Below are 14,718 nucleotides of genomic sequence, written 5' to 3'. Positions count from 1 at the left end.
ACCGATCTGTGATGTCCCCCCCGGGAAAAAGTAAAAAAAAACATTTCCACATGTGTAAAAAATAAATAAATAAAAAAATTCCTAAATAAAGAAAAAAAAAAAAAAAATGATTCCCATAAATACATTTCTTTATCTAAATAAAAAAACAAACAATAAAACTGCCGAACAAAAAGTGGAATAACACGCGATCAAAAAGACGGATATAAATAACCATGGTACCACTGAAAACGTCATCTTGTCCCGCAAAAAACGAGCCGCCATACAGCGTCATCAAAGAAAAAATAAAAAAGTTATAGTCCTCAGAATAAAGCGATGCCAAAATAATTATTTATTCTATAAAATAGTTTTTATCGTATAAAAGCGCCAAAACATAAAAAAAGATATAAATGAGGTATCACTGTAATCGTACTGACCCGAAGAATAAAATTGCTTTATCAATTTTACCAAACGTGGAACGGTATAAACGCCTCCCTCAAAAGAAATTCATGAATAGCTGTTTTTTTGTCATTCTGCCTCACAAAAATCGGAATAAAAAGCGATCAAAAACTGTCACGTGTCCGAAAATGTTACCATTAAAAACGTCAACTCGTCCCGCAAAAAACAAGACCTCACATGACTCTGTGGACCTAAATATGGAAAAATTATAGGTCTCAAAATGTGGAGACGCAAAAACTTTTTTGCTATAAAAAGCGTCTTTTAGTGTGTGACAGCTGCCAATCATAAAAATCTGATATAAAAAACGCTATAAAAGTAAATCAAACCCCCCTTCATCACCCCCTTAGTTAGGGAAAAATAATAAAATTAAAAAAAGTATTTATTTCCATTTTCCCGTTAGGGTTAGGGCTAGGGCTAGGGTTAGGGCTAGGGTTAGGGTTAGGGCTAGGGTTAGGGCTAGGGTTAGGGCTAGGGTTAGGGTTAGGGTTGGGGCTAAAGTTGGGGTTAGGGTTTGGATTACATTTACAGTTGGGATTAGGGTTGGGATTAGAGTTAGGGGTGTGTCAGGGTTAGGGGTGTGGTTAGGGTTACCGTTGGGATTAGGGCTAGGGGTGTGTTTGCATTAGGGTTTCAGTTAGAATTGGGGAGTTTCCACTGTTTAGGCACATCAGGGGTGCTCCAAACGTGACATGGCGTCCGATCTCAATTCCAGCCAATTCTGCATTGAAAATGTAAAACAGTGCTCCTTCCCTTCCGAGCTTTCCTGTGCGCCCAAACAGGGATTTACCCCAACATATGGGGCATCAGCGTACTTGGGACAAATTGCACAACAACTTTTGGGGTCCAAGTTCTCTTGTTACCCTTGGGAAAATATAAATTTGGGGGGCTAAAAATCATTTTTGTGGGAAACAAAAGGATTTTTTATTTTCACGGCTCTGCGTTGTAAACTGTAGTGAAACACTTGGGGGTTAAAAGTTCTCACAACACATCTAGATAAGTTCCTTGGGAGGTCTAGTTTCCAATATGGGGTCACTTGTGGGGGGTTTCTACTGTTTGGGTACATCAGGGGCTCTGCAAATGCAACGTGACGCCTGCAAACCAATCCATCTAAGTCTGCATTCCAAATGGCGCTCCTTCCCTCCCGAGCTCTGCCATGCGCCCAAACAGTGGTTCCCCCCCACATATGGGGTATCAGCGTACTCAGGACAAATTGGACAACAACTTTTGTGGTCCAATTTATCCTGTTACCCTTGTGAAAATACAGAACTGGGGGCTAATAAATCATTTTCGCGAAAAAAAAAAAGAATTTTTATTTTCACGGCTCTGCGTTATAAACTGTAGTGAAACACTTGGGGGATCAAAGCTCTCAAAACACATCTAGATAAGTTCCTTAGGGGGTCTACTTTCCAAAATGGTGTCACTTGTGGACTGGTTTAATGTTTAGGCACATCAGGGGCTCTCCAAACGCGACATGGCATCCCATCTTAATTCCAGTCAATTTTGCATTGAAAAGTCAAATGGCGCTCCTTCCCTTCCGAGCTCTGCCATGCGCCCAAACAGTCGTTTACCCCCACATATGGGGTATCGGCGTACTCAGGACAAATTGTACATCTTTTGGGGTCCATTTTCTCCTGTTACCCTTGGAAAAATAAAACAAATTGGAGCTGAAGTAAATTTTTTGTGAAAAAAGTTAAATGTTCATTTTTATTTAAACATTCCAAAAATTCCTGTGAAACACCTGAAGGGTTAATAAACTTCTTGAATGTGGTTTTGAGCACCTTGAGGGGTGTAGTTTTTAGAATGGTGTCATACTTGGGTATTTTCTATCATATAGACCCCTCAAATGACTTCAAATGAGATGTGGTCCCTAAAAAAAAATGGTGTTGTAAAAATGAGAAATTGCTGGTCAAATTTTAACCCTTAGAACTCCCTAACAAAAAACAATTTTGGTTTCAAAATTGTGCTGATGTAAAGTAGACATGTGGGAAATGTTACTTATTAAGTATTTTGTGTGACATATCTCTGTGATTTAATTGCATAAAAATTCAAATTTGGAAAATTGCAAAATTTTTACATTTTTCGCCAAATTTCCATTTTTTTCACAAATAAACGCAGGTAATATCAAAGAAATTTTACCACTATCATGAAGTACAATATGTCACGAGAAAACAATGTCAGAATCACCAGGATCCGTTGAAGCGTTCCAGAGTTATAACTGTTATGACCCCAATGGCGAGGGTCTCAGAGGAACGTGGAAGTCTGCAGAATACAAAAATCCTATCAAAATCCACACTGGAAATTCAAGAACCCCCGAACCGTCTAACGGTCCGGGGGGAGAACACCAGTCCCCTAGAGCTTCCAGCAAAGGTCAGGATATAGATTTGGAACAAGCTGGACAAAAATACAAAACCAAAACAAATAGCAAAAAGCAAAAGGCAGACTTAGCTGATATAACTGGAACCAGGATCAGTAGACAAGAGCACAGAAGACTAGCTCTGATAACTACGTTGCCAGGCATTGAACTGAAGGTCCAGGGAGCTTATATAGCAACACCCCTAACTAACGACCAAGGTGCGGATAAAAGGAATGACAGAAAAACCAGAGTCAAAAAACTAGTAACCACTAGAGGGAGCAAAAAGCAAATTCACAACAGTACCCCCCCCTTAGTGAGGGGTCACCGAACCCTCACCACGACCACCAGGGCGATCAGGATGAGCGGCATGAAAGGCACGAACTAAATCGGCCGCATGAACATCAGAGGCGACCACCCAGGAATTATCCTCCTGACCATAGCCCTTCCACTTGACCAGGTACTGAAGCCTCCGCCTGGAGAGGCGAGAATCCAAGATCTTCTCCACCACGTACTCCAACTCGCCCTCAACCAACACCGGAGCAGGAGGCTCAGCAGAAGGAACTACAGGCACAATGTACCGCCGCAACAAGGACCTATGAAATACATTGTGAATAGCAAACGACACAGGAAGATCCAGACGAAAAGATACAGGATTAAGGATTTCCAATATCTTGTAAGGCCCAATAAAACGAGGTTTAAATTTGGGAGAGGAGACCTTCATAGGAACAAAGCGGGAAGAAAGCCAAACCAAATCCCCAACGCGTAGTCGGGGACCCACACCGCGGCGGCGGTTGGCAAAGCGCTGAGCCTTCTCCTGTGACAACTTCAAGTTGTCCACCACATGATTCCAGATCTGCTGCAACCTATCCACCACAGAATCCACCCCAGGACAGTCAGAAGGCTCCACATGACCCGAAGAAAAGCGAGGATGGAAACCAGAGTTGCAGAAAAAAGGCGAAACCAAGGTGGCGGAACTAGCCCGATTATTAAGAGCAAACTCAGCCAACGGCAAGAATGTCACCCAATCGTCCTGATCAGCAGAGACAAAACACCTCAAATAAGCCTCCAAAGTCTGATTGGTTCGCTCCGTCTGTCCATTAGTCTGAGGATGGAAAGCAGACGAAAACGACAAATCAATGCCCATCCTACTACAAAAGGATCGCCAGAACCTGGAAACGAACTGGGATCCTCTGTCTGACACAATATTCTCAGGGATGCCGTGCAAACGAACCACGTTCTGGAAAAACACAGGAACCAGATCGGAAGAGGAAGGCAGCTTAGGCAAAGGAACCAAATGGACCATCTTGGAGAAGCGATCACATATCACCCAGATAACTGACATGCCCTGAGATAGCGGAAGATCAGAAATGAAATCCATGGAGATATGTGTCCAAGGTCTCTTCGGGACAGGCAAGGGCAAGAGCAAACCGCTGGCACGAGAACAGCAAGGCTTAGCTCGAGCACAAGTCCCACAGGACTGCACAAATGACCGCACATCCCTTGACAAGGAAGGCCACCAAAAGGACCTGGCCACCAGATCTCTGGTGCCAAAAATTCCCGGGTGACCTGCCAACACCGAGGAATGAACCTCGGAAATGACTCTGTTGGTCCACTTATCCGGGACAAACAGTCTGTCAGGTGGACAAGACTCAGGCCTATCAGCCTGAAATCTCTGCAACACACGTCGCAGATCCGGAGAAATAGCTGACAAGATAACTCCATCTTTAAGAATACCAACAGGATCAGCGACTCCAGGAGCATCAGGCACAAAGCTCCTAGAAAGAGCATCGGCCTTCACATTCTTTGAACCTGGTAAATACGAGACAACAAAATCAAAGCGGGAGAAAAACAATGACCAGCGGGCCTGTCTCGGATTAAGGCGTTTAGCAGACTCGAGATACATCAGATTTTTGTGATCAGTCAAGACCACCACACGATGCTTAGCACCCTCGAGCCAATGACGCCACTCCTCAAATGCCCATTTCATGGCCAACAACTCCCGATTGCCCACATCATAATTTCGCTCGGCAGGCGAAAACTTCCTAGAGAAAAAGGCACAAGGTTTCATAACAGAGCAACCAGGGCCTCTCTGCGACAAAACGGCCCCTGCCCCAATCTCCGAAGCATCCACCTCAACCTGAAAGGGAAGTGAGACGTCAGGCTGGCACAAAACAGGCGCCGAAGTAAACCGGCGTTTCAACTCCTGGAAAGCCTCCACGGCAGCAGGAGCCCAGTTAGCTACATCGGAGCCCTTCTTGGTCATATCCGTCAAAGGTTTCACAATGCTAGAAAAATTAGCAATAAAACGACGGTAGAAGTTAGCGAAGCCCAAGAACTTCTGAAGACTCTTAACTGACGAGGGCTGAGTCCAATCAAGAATAGCTCGGACCTTGACTGGGTCCATCTCCACAGCAGAAGGGGAAAAAATGAACCCCAAAAAGGGAACCTTCTGTACACCAAAGAGACACTTTGAGCCCTTGACAAACAAAGAATTTTCACGCAAAATTTTAAAGACCAACCTGACCTGCTCCACATGCGTATCCCAATTATCAGAAAAAAACAAAATATCATCCAGATAAACAATCAAAAATTTATCCAGATACTTCCGGAAAATGTCATGCATAAAGGACTGAAAAACTGAAGGCGCATTGGAGAGCCCAAAAGGCATCACCAAGTACTCAAAATGACCCTCGGGCGTATTGAATGCGGTTTTCCATTCATCACCTTGCTTAATGCGCACAAGGTTGTACGCACCACGAAGGTCTATCTTGGTGAACCACTTGGCACCCTTAATCCGGGCAAACAAGTCAGACAACAGCGGTAAAGGATACTGAAATTTGACAGTGATCTTATTTAAAAGCCGATAATCAATACAAGGTCTCAAAGATCCGTCCTTTTTTGCCACAAAAAAGAATCCCGCACCAAGAGGGGAAGAAGACGGACGAATATGTCCTTTCTCCAGAGACTCCTTGATATATGAACGCATAGCGGTATGTTCAGGTACCGACAGATTAAACAGTCTTCCCTTAGGAAACTTACTGCCTGGGATCAAATCTATAGCACAGTCACAGTCCCTATGAGGAGGCAGTGCACTGGACTCAGACTCACTGAAGACATCCTGATAATCAGACAAATACTCCGGAACTTCCGAAGGCGTAGAAGAAGCAATAGACACAGGCAGGGAATCCCCATGAATACCACGACAGCCCCAACTTGAGACTGACATAGCCTTCCAGTCCAGGACTGGATTATGGGTCTGTAACCATGGCAGCCCTAAAACAACCAAATCATGCATTTTATGTAAAACCAGGAAACGTATCACCTCGCGGTGTTCAGGAGTCATGCACATGGTAACCTGTGTCCAATACTGCGGTTTATTTGCTGCCAATGGTGTAGCATCAATACCCCTAAGAGGAATAGGATTTTCTAATGGTTCAAGAGTAAAACCACAGCGCTTAGCAAATGAGAGATCCATGAGACTCAGGGCAGCACCTGAATCTACAAACGCCATGACAGGATAAGATGACAGTGAGCAAATCAAAGTTACAGACAGAATAAATTTAGGTTGCAAATTACCAACGGTGACAGGACTAACAACCTTAGCTATACGTTTAGAGCATGCTGAGATAACATGTGTAGAATCACCACAGTAGTAGCACAAGCCATTCCGGCGTCTATGAATTTTCCGCTCATTTCTAGTCAGGATTCTATCACATTGCATTAAATCAGGTGTCTGTTCAGACAACACCATGAGGGAATTTGCGGTTTTTCTATCACATTGCACCGAATTAGGTGTCTGTTCAGACAACACCATGAGGGAATTTGCGGTTTTGCGCTCCCGCAACCGCCGGTCAATTTGAATAGCCAGTGCCATAGTATCATTCAGACCTGTGGGAATGGGAAAACCCACCATAACATTCTTAATGGCTTCAGAAAGGCCATTTCTAAAATTAGCGGCCAGTGCACACTCGTTCCAATGTGTCAGCACGGACCATTTCCGAAATTTTTGGCAATACACTTCAGCCTCGTCCTGCCCCTGAGACATAGCCAGCAAGGCCTTTTCTGCCTGAATCTCAAGATTGGGTTCCTCATAAAGTAAACCAAGCGCCAGAAAAAACGCATCAAGATCAGCCAATGCCGGATCTCCTGGCGCCAGCGAAAAAGCCCAATCCTGAGGGTCGCCCCGTAAGAACGAAATAACAATTTTTACTTGCTGAGAAGAATCTCCAGATGAACAGGGTCTCAGGGACAAAAACAATTTACAATTATTCACGAAATTCCTAAACTTAAACCTGTCTCCGGAAAACAGTTCAGGAATCGGTATTTTAGGTTCTGACCTAGGATTTCTGATAACATAGTCTTGTATGCCCTGCACACGAGTAGCCAGCTGGTCCACACTTGTAATCAAGGTCTGGACATTCATGTCTGCAGCAAGCATAGCCACTCTGAGGTAAAGGGGAAGAAGAAAAAAAAAAAAAAAAAAAACTCAGAATCTTCTTTCTTATAATCCCTCTTCTGCAATGCATTAAACATTTAATACTGGCCTGGCAAACTGTTATGACCCCAATGGCGAGGGTCTCAGAGGAACGTGGAAGTCTGCAGAATACAAAAATCCTATCAAAATCCACACTGGAAATTCAAGAACCCCCGAACCGTCTAACGGTCCGGGGGGAGAACACCAGTCCCCTAGAGCTTCCAGCAAAGGTCAGGATATAGATTTGGAACAAGCTGGACAAAAATACAAAACCAAAACAAATAGCAAAAAGCAAAAGGCAGACTTAGCTGATATAACTGGAACCAGGATCAGTAGACAAGAGCACAGAAGACTAGCTCTGATAACTACGTTGCCAGGCATTGAACTGAAGGTCCAGGGAGCTTATATAGCAACACCCCTAACTAACGACCCAGGTGCGGATAAAAGGAATGACAGAAAAACCAGAGTCAAAAAACTAGTAACCACTAGAGGGAGCAAAAAGCAAATTCACAACATATAACCTCATAAAGGGACAGTGGTCAGAATTGTAAAAATTGGCCTGGTCATTAACGTGCAAACCACCCTTGGGGGTGAAGGGGTTAAAAGACTTTATTCTAGTTGTGTCTTTATTTAACATGTAACAACTATAGGATTAGTAATGGTTAGGTGTCTTATTGACACTTCTCCATTACTAAGCCATGGGCTTGATGTTGCCTTACAATGCAAAGGTGACATCAACCCCACAAATATTACCCCACTTGCCAATGCTACAGGGCAAGTGGGAAGAGCGAGGCTAAGTGACAGAATTGGCGCATCTTAGAGATGCACCTTTTCTGGGGTGGCTGAGTGCTGATGTTTTTAACCCAGGAGGGGCAATATCCATGGCACCTTCCTAGGCTATTAATATCAGCCCGCAGCTGTCTGCATAACCTTAGCTGGTTATTAATACTAGGGGGACCCCACGTAATTTTTGGGGTGGCTCCCCTATTTTAATAGCCAGTAAAGGCTAAGTATACAGTTGTGAGCTGATATTAATAGCCTGGGAAGCTCCATGGGTTTTACCCCCTTCCCAGGCTATAAACATCTGCCCCCAGTTGCTGGCTTTCCCTCTGCCGGTTGCGAAAATTGCATGGGAGCCCATGTCCTTTTTTTCCGTAAAATAATCTTTTATTAATTAAATACATGTCCAGTAATTTGTACACACACTGTACTAATTGTATTTGTCACTGACATCTATATATCTACCTATTCTATATGTATTTACTATATGCAATCCATCTCTTCTATCCTGTCGGCTCCTGCAAAGATTTTACAGAAGCCAGCAGATGAATTACCGGCTTTTCTTCTATCTTTTGGTGCAATATAAATACATATATATATGTGTGGGTGTTACTGCCCCATAGATTATCAGCGGTCCGAGTGCTATGTGATTTTTTTCTCGCATAGCACTCGCCTGTATTTAACGCTTGTGTAACTCCAGCCTTAGGGTGTTGCTAACAAATAATCAAAAGAGTAAGCAATTTCTGTTTTTCCCATGGAGTTTCCCTTCATATGTGTCCACCATATTGAATACTGAAGCAATCACTGTTCTCAGCCAATCTAGATTGTTTCCAGCACACTCAAATGCCAATTGCCTAAGATAGACATGGAACTCAATCACACAATCAAAGAGTTCATAGCCCCTAACTGCAGCATACTATATACACATTACCTGTGTCTTTATTAAAAGTAAATTGTACTGATGACGATGACAGTTCTCATAGGGACCTCTCAACTCCTAAGCGGGCTAGCATAGACTAAATTGGCACAAATCACTCCAAGGAACTCTCTGGTTTTCACCCTTTCACACTATACAGGTTCTGGTCTTTGCAGTGTAAGCCTCTGGGCTGGATCCGCAAAGCAGCTAATGCTGGTGGAGCAATTTGGTAGTAGAATATTCAGCAAACAGGTTAGTACCGGAGGAATGAAGACAATGTCATATTCAATAGGTGGGATGTGGTCAGGAGTATAAGTTCAGGAGATCAGACAGAGACATAAAGTAAAAAGAAATGTCAAACAGTTCCATGTCAAGTTCTGGTTTAAGAAAACCCTTATCCCCCGGCAGCAAAAACAAACTATTCTTTCCGCACCCTCCTCAACTATTCATTACTCACCCTCCTCAGGTACAGTGCTGAGTCTCCGCCGCTGCTCACATGGTTTGCTACTGCTTGCAGCTCTAATGTCACATTAACAGTGCTGCCAATCAATGAGCTCAGTGACTCATGCCATCAACTTGGGCAGAGCACCTTGAACTTTTGTTATTGTCTGCAGCATTGTTAATGTGACAGTCAGAAAGGGACTTCAAAAGAAAAAATAACTTTACAGGTAGTACAGGGATTGGACTATGATAAAGTTATTTTCTCTGATGAAGCCCTCTTCAGACTGTTTGGGATATCTGGAAAAATGAGTGTACGGAGAAGAATAGGTGAGTGCTACCATGAGTCCTGTGTGATACCAACAGTAGAGTATCCAGAACCATTCATGTTTGGGGCTTTTCATCTATGGATGGGGACTCACTCATAATTTTGTTTAAGAACACTGAGATGAATAAAGAATTGGATCTAAACTTCATCCAAGAGCAACATCTCCCAACCATCCAGGAGCAATTTGATGATCAAGATGCCTTTTCCAGCACAATGGAGACCAAGTCATAAGCCAAAAGTGATAATTTAATGGCTTAGTGAACAAAACATTGAAATTTTGAGTCCATCACCAGGAAACTCCACCGATCTCAATCCCATTGGGAACCTGTGGTCAATCCTCAAAATGTGGGAGAACAAACATAACATAACATAAATTGTGAGGGGCAGCACGGTGGCTCAGTTGTTAGCACTGCATCCTTGCATCGCTGAGGTCCTAGATTCAAATCCAACCAAGGACAACATGTTTAAGAAGTTTATATGTTCTCCCCGTTTTTGCAGGGGGGTTCCTCCTGGTGCTCCTGTTTCCTCCTACAATCAAGAGACATACCGATAGGAATCTGGATTGTGAGCCCCAGTGGGGACAGTGCTGATGATGTTTGTTAAGTGCTGTGGAATTAATGGGGCAATATACAGTAAGTCAGTAAAATAAATAATAAATAAATTATGAGACAAGAGAGGGCATTCATCAGTAGGGACTATTTGGCCCAGAGGGCAGGAACAGACTACTGTATAACTTGTGTGATGATTGCATCCCTACGCCTCTCCTGACCTGAGCTTGACAGTGTGATGTATTTCTATGCAGCTGTCAAGCTCAGGTCAGGAGAGATGACAGTCAGGATGAGGTTTATGATGCGATCCGTGCACAAGTTATACGTCGGTTTGTCTCTGCCCAGAAGCTGATATCCAGCTGCCATGGCGAGGGGTTCAAGTCTTGAAAAATATAGAGAAACTCTGTAATTATTGGGTCTTGTAAAATTTTTAAAAACGTATGAAATGCTGATAATTGTAAAGATATAACAACGTTGGAGCAGAAAACTGTGAAAACCAAAAAATGATGCTAGTTTTTAAAATTTTGGCCATAACTGTATAATAAAACACTAATTAAAATGACTACATAGCTCATTTGCCATCACATATCACAGTAAGAAGAGTAACATCAAGAGGGCTTGGCTGGACAATGTTTGCAAAGTTGTGCCATCCAGAGGTGACACCTTTCCCAGTCACGCTGCAAGTGCCGACCACAGACGCAAAGCATTAACGCTTGATAGCAGATGGTGATGGAGTAAGGTCAGGCATATATGTTACAACAGTTTTCCTTTAATTACATAATATAAATATGTAAAAAAAAGGATACATCAGCCTTCCTTGTATTGACCGTCCTTTTGGTCATGTGCATCATACAGTACATACTACCAGTGTAAAGGTTACGTGCTGCCTTCAGGCAAGGAATGAAGAACGGTGACGCCTGTCCTGCTCATACAGTGACTAATCCAACAATACGTTGTGATCGTCCTCCTCAACACATTTAATAAAAAAAAACCTCACTGGGAACCAGACAAACAAGTTTCCATGCTCATCATTATAATATATTTTAATCCTAAAAATACATATACTGTATGAATAATGGCCAGATTATATACTTAAAAGATATGTCGACCTCTGAGTAGAAGTTTTAAGGTGATATTAAATATGGAGTTATTGTATACACTGTACATTAAACTATTTATCTTCTACAAATTATGAGTTACGTCCTGTATTATACTCCAGAGCTGCACTCACTATTCTGCTGGTGGAGTCACTGTGTACATACATTACATTACTTATCCTATACTGATCATGAGTTACATCCTGTATTATACTCCGGAGCTGCACTCACTATTCTGCTGGTGGAGTCACTGTGTACATACGTTACATTACTTATCCTGTACTGATCCCGAGTTACATCTTGTATTATACTCCAGAGCTGCACTCACTATTCTGCTGGTAGAGTCACTGTGTACATACATTACATTACTCATCCTGTACTGATCCTGAGTTACATCCTGTATTATACTCCAGAGCTGCACTCACTATTCTGCTGGTGCAGTCACTGTGTACATACATTACATTACTTATCCTGTACTGATCCTCAGTTACATAATGTATTATGCTCCACAGCTGGATATATAATGTATGTACACAGTGTGAGGTTGTATTCATCAAGACTGGTGTTTGTGTGAGGAGAACATTTTCAAATGACTTATGTTTATGGTTTTATTTGACATAAATGGTAACTGTGGGTTCACTGTAATATACACTTTGTACCTCCGGATTACTTTCTTTTATGGGTTCTTCTTGCTCCTCTTCAAACTCCGAGCTGCTCACTGCATTTCCCATGACGAGAAATCTGCTGAGAGAACAAATTCACAATGACAAATGTGTTTTTTGGGGATTTATTCTGCATGTGACTGTAACTGAGGTGAGCAAGGGAGTCCATCACATTGTACATAGTGACCTATCTGCAGGCAGCGTGTTGTCGGGCAGGAGAAGCTGAGCAGACTGACCTCTACATTCAGGGCCGCCATCAGGGCATTACTGCCCTTACTGCTGTATGGGGCCCAGTGAGCAGACTGATCTCTACAGTCAGGGCCGCCATCAGGGCATTACTGCCCTTAGTGCTGTATGGGGCCCGGTGAGCAGACTGACCTCTACAGCTGTGCTCCTGTCTGTAAAACTTGGTGAATGAATGGAGTGCAGGGGAATGTACTGTAGTTACCTCGAGTCTCGGTGATGCGCCCCCTGCTGGATGAACTCATATGAACTCGAGCCTGGGAACTTTTCCGAATATTTTCTCACGCTCGAGTTCATATGAGTTCATCCAGCAGAGGGCGCATCACCGCGACTCGAGGTATCTACAGTACATTTCCCTGCACTCCATTCATTCACCAAGTTTTACAGACAGGAGCACAGCTGCATTAGCAGAGCTCCTGGGTGTAAAATGATTTAACCCCTTCAGATGGATTTACAGCGTGGGACAAGACTGAACAACGGAAGGTATGGAATATTGTTGTTTGTTTTGTTTAACTTTATTTCAGGTGACAAGGGTCTTCAGGTGGATTAAGAGTATAACAAAATATCAAAACAACATGTGTCTTTATTTCATTAAAATACTTTTTAATAATGTGTGTGTGTTTTATTAACCATTTCGTACTATTGGATTAATAATGGATATGTGTCATAACTGACGCCTCTCCATTATTAACCTGGCTTAATGTCACCTTACAATAGCAAGTTGACATTAACCCTTCATTACCCCATATCCCACCTCTACACGGGAGTGGGAAGAGAGAGGCTAAGTGCCAGAATAGGCACATCTTCCAGATGTGCCTTTTCTGAGGTGGGGGGCAGATGTTTTAGCCAGGGGGGGTCCTATAACCATGGTACCTCCCTAGGCTGTTAATATCTGCCCTCAGTCACTGGCTTTCCCACTCTGGCGGAGAAAATTGCACGGGAGCCCACGCCAATTTTTTTCGGGATTTAACCCTTTAATTTAATAGCTAGAGCCCCCAAATTTTACACAGAGACACTTGTTACATTAGTAAAGAGGAATACGTAATAAAAGAAGGGATATGAGATGGTTTACTGTATGTAAACCATGTCTCATATCCTGTCGGGTTTGTGACGGAGAGAGGAAAAGCCGGGAATAGAATTACCGGCTTTTCTGCTATCTAGCACTAAATTATATATATATATATATATATATATATATATATATATATATATATATATATATATATATATATGTCTCACTGACATATATATATATATACCTATTCTATGTGTACACATTTATTCTACCTATTCTATTCTGTCAGTGTGATTTTACTGTACACCGCACTGAATTGCCGGCTTTTCTAGAGAACACCGCTGCGTGTTTCTCGCAAGTCACACGCATGGTCCGTGTGTAATCCATAATCTTCTCGCCCCCATAGACTTTCATTGGTGTATTTTTTGCGCAATACGCTGATAAACGCAGTATGCTGCGATTTTCTACGGCCGTACAAGACCATATAATACCGGTCCATAAAATACGGCAGATAGGAGCTGGGCCATAGAGAATCATTGTACCGTATGCAATCCATATTTTCTGCGCCTCTCATACGTCCAAAAAACACGCATAAAGCTGCCTTACCAATTTTACCAGATACGGAATGGTATTAAAAAAACAAAACAAAAAGCAATTCCTGAATTGCTGGTTTATGTTCATTCTGTCTCCCAAAAATCAGAAAAGAAAGAGATCAAAAAATGTCATGTGTCTGAAAATACTACCAATAAAAAGTCAGCTTTTCCCTCAAAAAACAAGCCATAGCATGACTCTGTTGGCCGAAATATGAAAAAATTATAGCTCTCAAAATATGGTGATGCAAAAACTAGTTTTCACAATAAAAAGCGTCTTGTAATGTGTGACAGCAGCCAAACATAGAAACCTGATATAACTCTGGTATCGTTGTAATCGCACCGACCCAAAGAATAAAGTTGCCTAATCACTTGTACTGTACGAGGAATGGCGTAACAAATAAATAAAACAAATTCTTCACATCCTTTTCATTCAACCTCCCAAAGATTGCAGCAAGGCTCGGCGCACATTTATCCTGTGCTCTACGGTGAGCTCTTACACTGGGGTTTCCGTATAAATCTCTGAAATACGTGATTCAGACAGAACCCCCGGCGGAAGATTCCCTATAATGGGGCAGATGGATGCACTGTGGACGCCATAGGACCTGTGATCTGGCGATGTCCTTCTTTTAGGATTGCATAAAAGTGCCGTCGGACACAAATTTGTGCACTTTTGAAAAGAAGGACACCGCTGAACAGAGTCCAGAGGAGTCCAGAGTAACTCTGCTGCCTCATTATAGTGAATGGATCCATCGGGGGTTTCATCTGTCACGTCACTAGTAGTGTTGAGCATTCCGATACCGCAAGTATCGGGTATCGGCCGATACTTGCGGGTATCG

The 14,718-nt window shown here is 42.7% G+C and overlaps 1 protein-coding gene across 25 annotated transcripts in view; it reads right to left on the bottom strand.

Annotated features, from left to right (window-relative positions):
* The window catches only part of BCAS1 (brain enriched myelin associated protein 1), a 180,780-nt gene that overhangs the window by 133,027 nt on the left and 33,035 nt on the right, over positions 1-14,718 (bottom strand). For 23 of the 25 annotated variants that reach the window (XM_077253177.1, XM_077253187.1, XM_077253188.1 and 20 more), the window contains exon 2: positions 12,029-12,110. In XM_077253177.1, coding sequence (XP_077109292.1) covers positions 12,029-12,100 — 72 coding nt within the window. In that variant the 5' untranslated portion in view covers positions 12,101-12,110. Of the gene's footprint in view, positions 1-12,028; positions 12,114-14,718 lie in introns of all 25 variants that reach the window. The other 2 variants (XM_077253184.1, XM_077253178.1) reach the window with 1 other exon arrangement.

This window comes from Ranitomeya variabilis, chromosome 4 (genome assembly GCF_051348905.1).
Source record: "Ranitomeya variabilis isolate aRanVar5 chromosome 4, aRanVar5.hap1, whole genome shotgun sequence".
Classification (NCBI taxonomy): Eukaryota; Metazoa; Chordata; class Amphibia; order Anura; family Dendrobatidae; genus Ranitomeya; species Ranitomeya variabilis.
The sequence above is the reverse complement of the archived record's forward strand: the minus strand, read 5'-3'. Positions and strand labels throughout refer to the sequence as shown.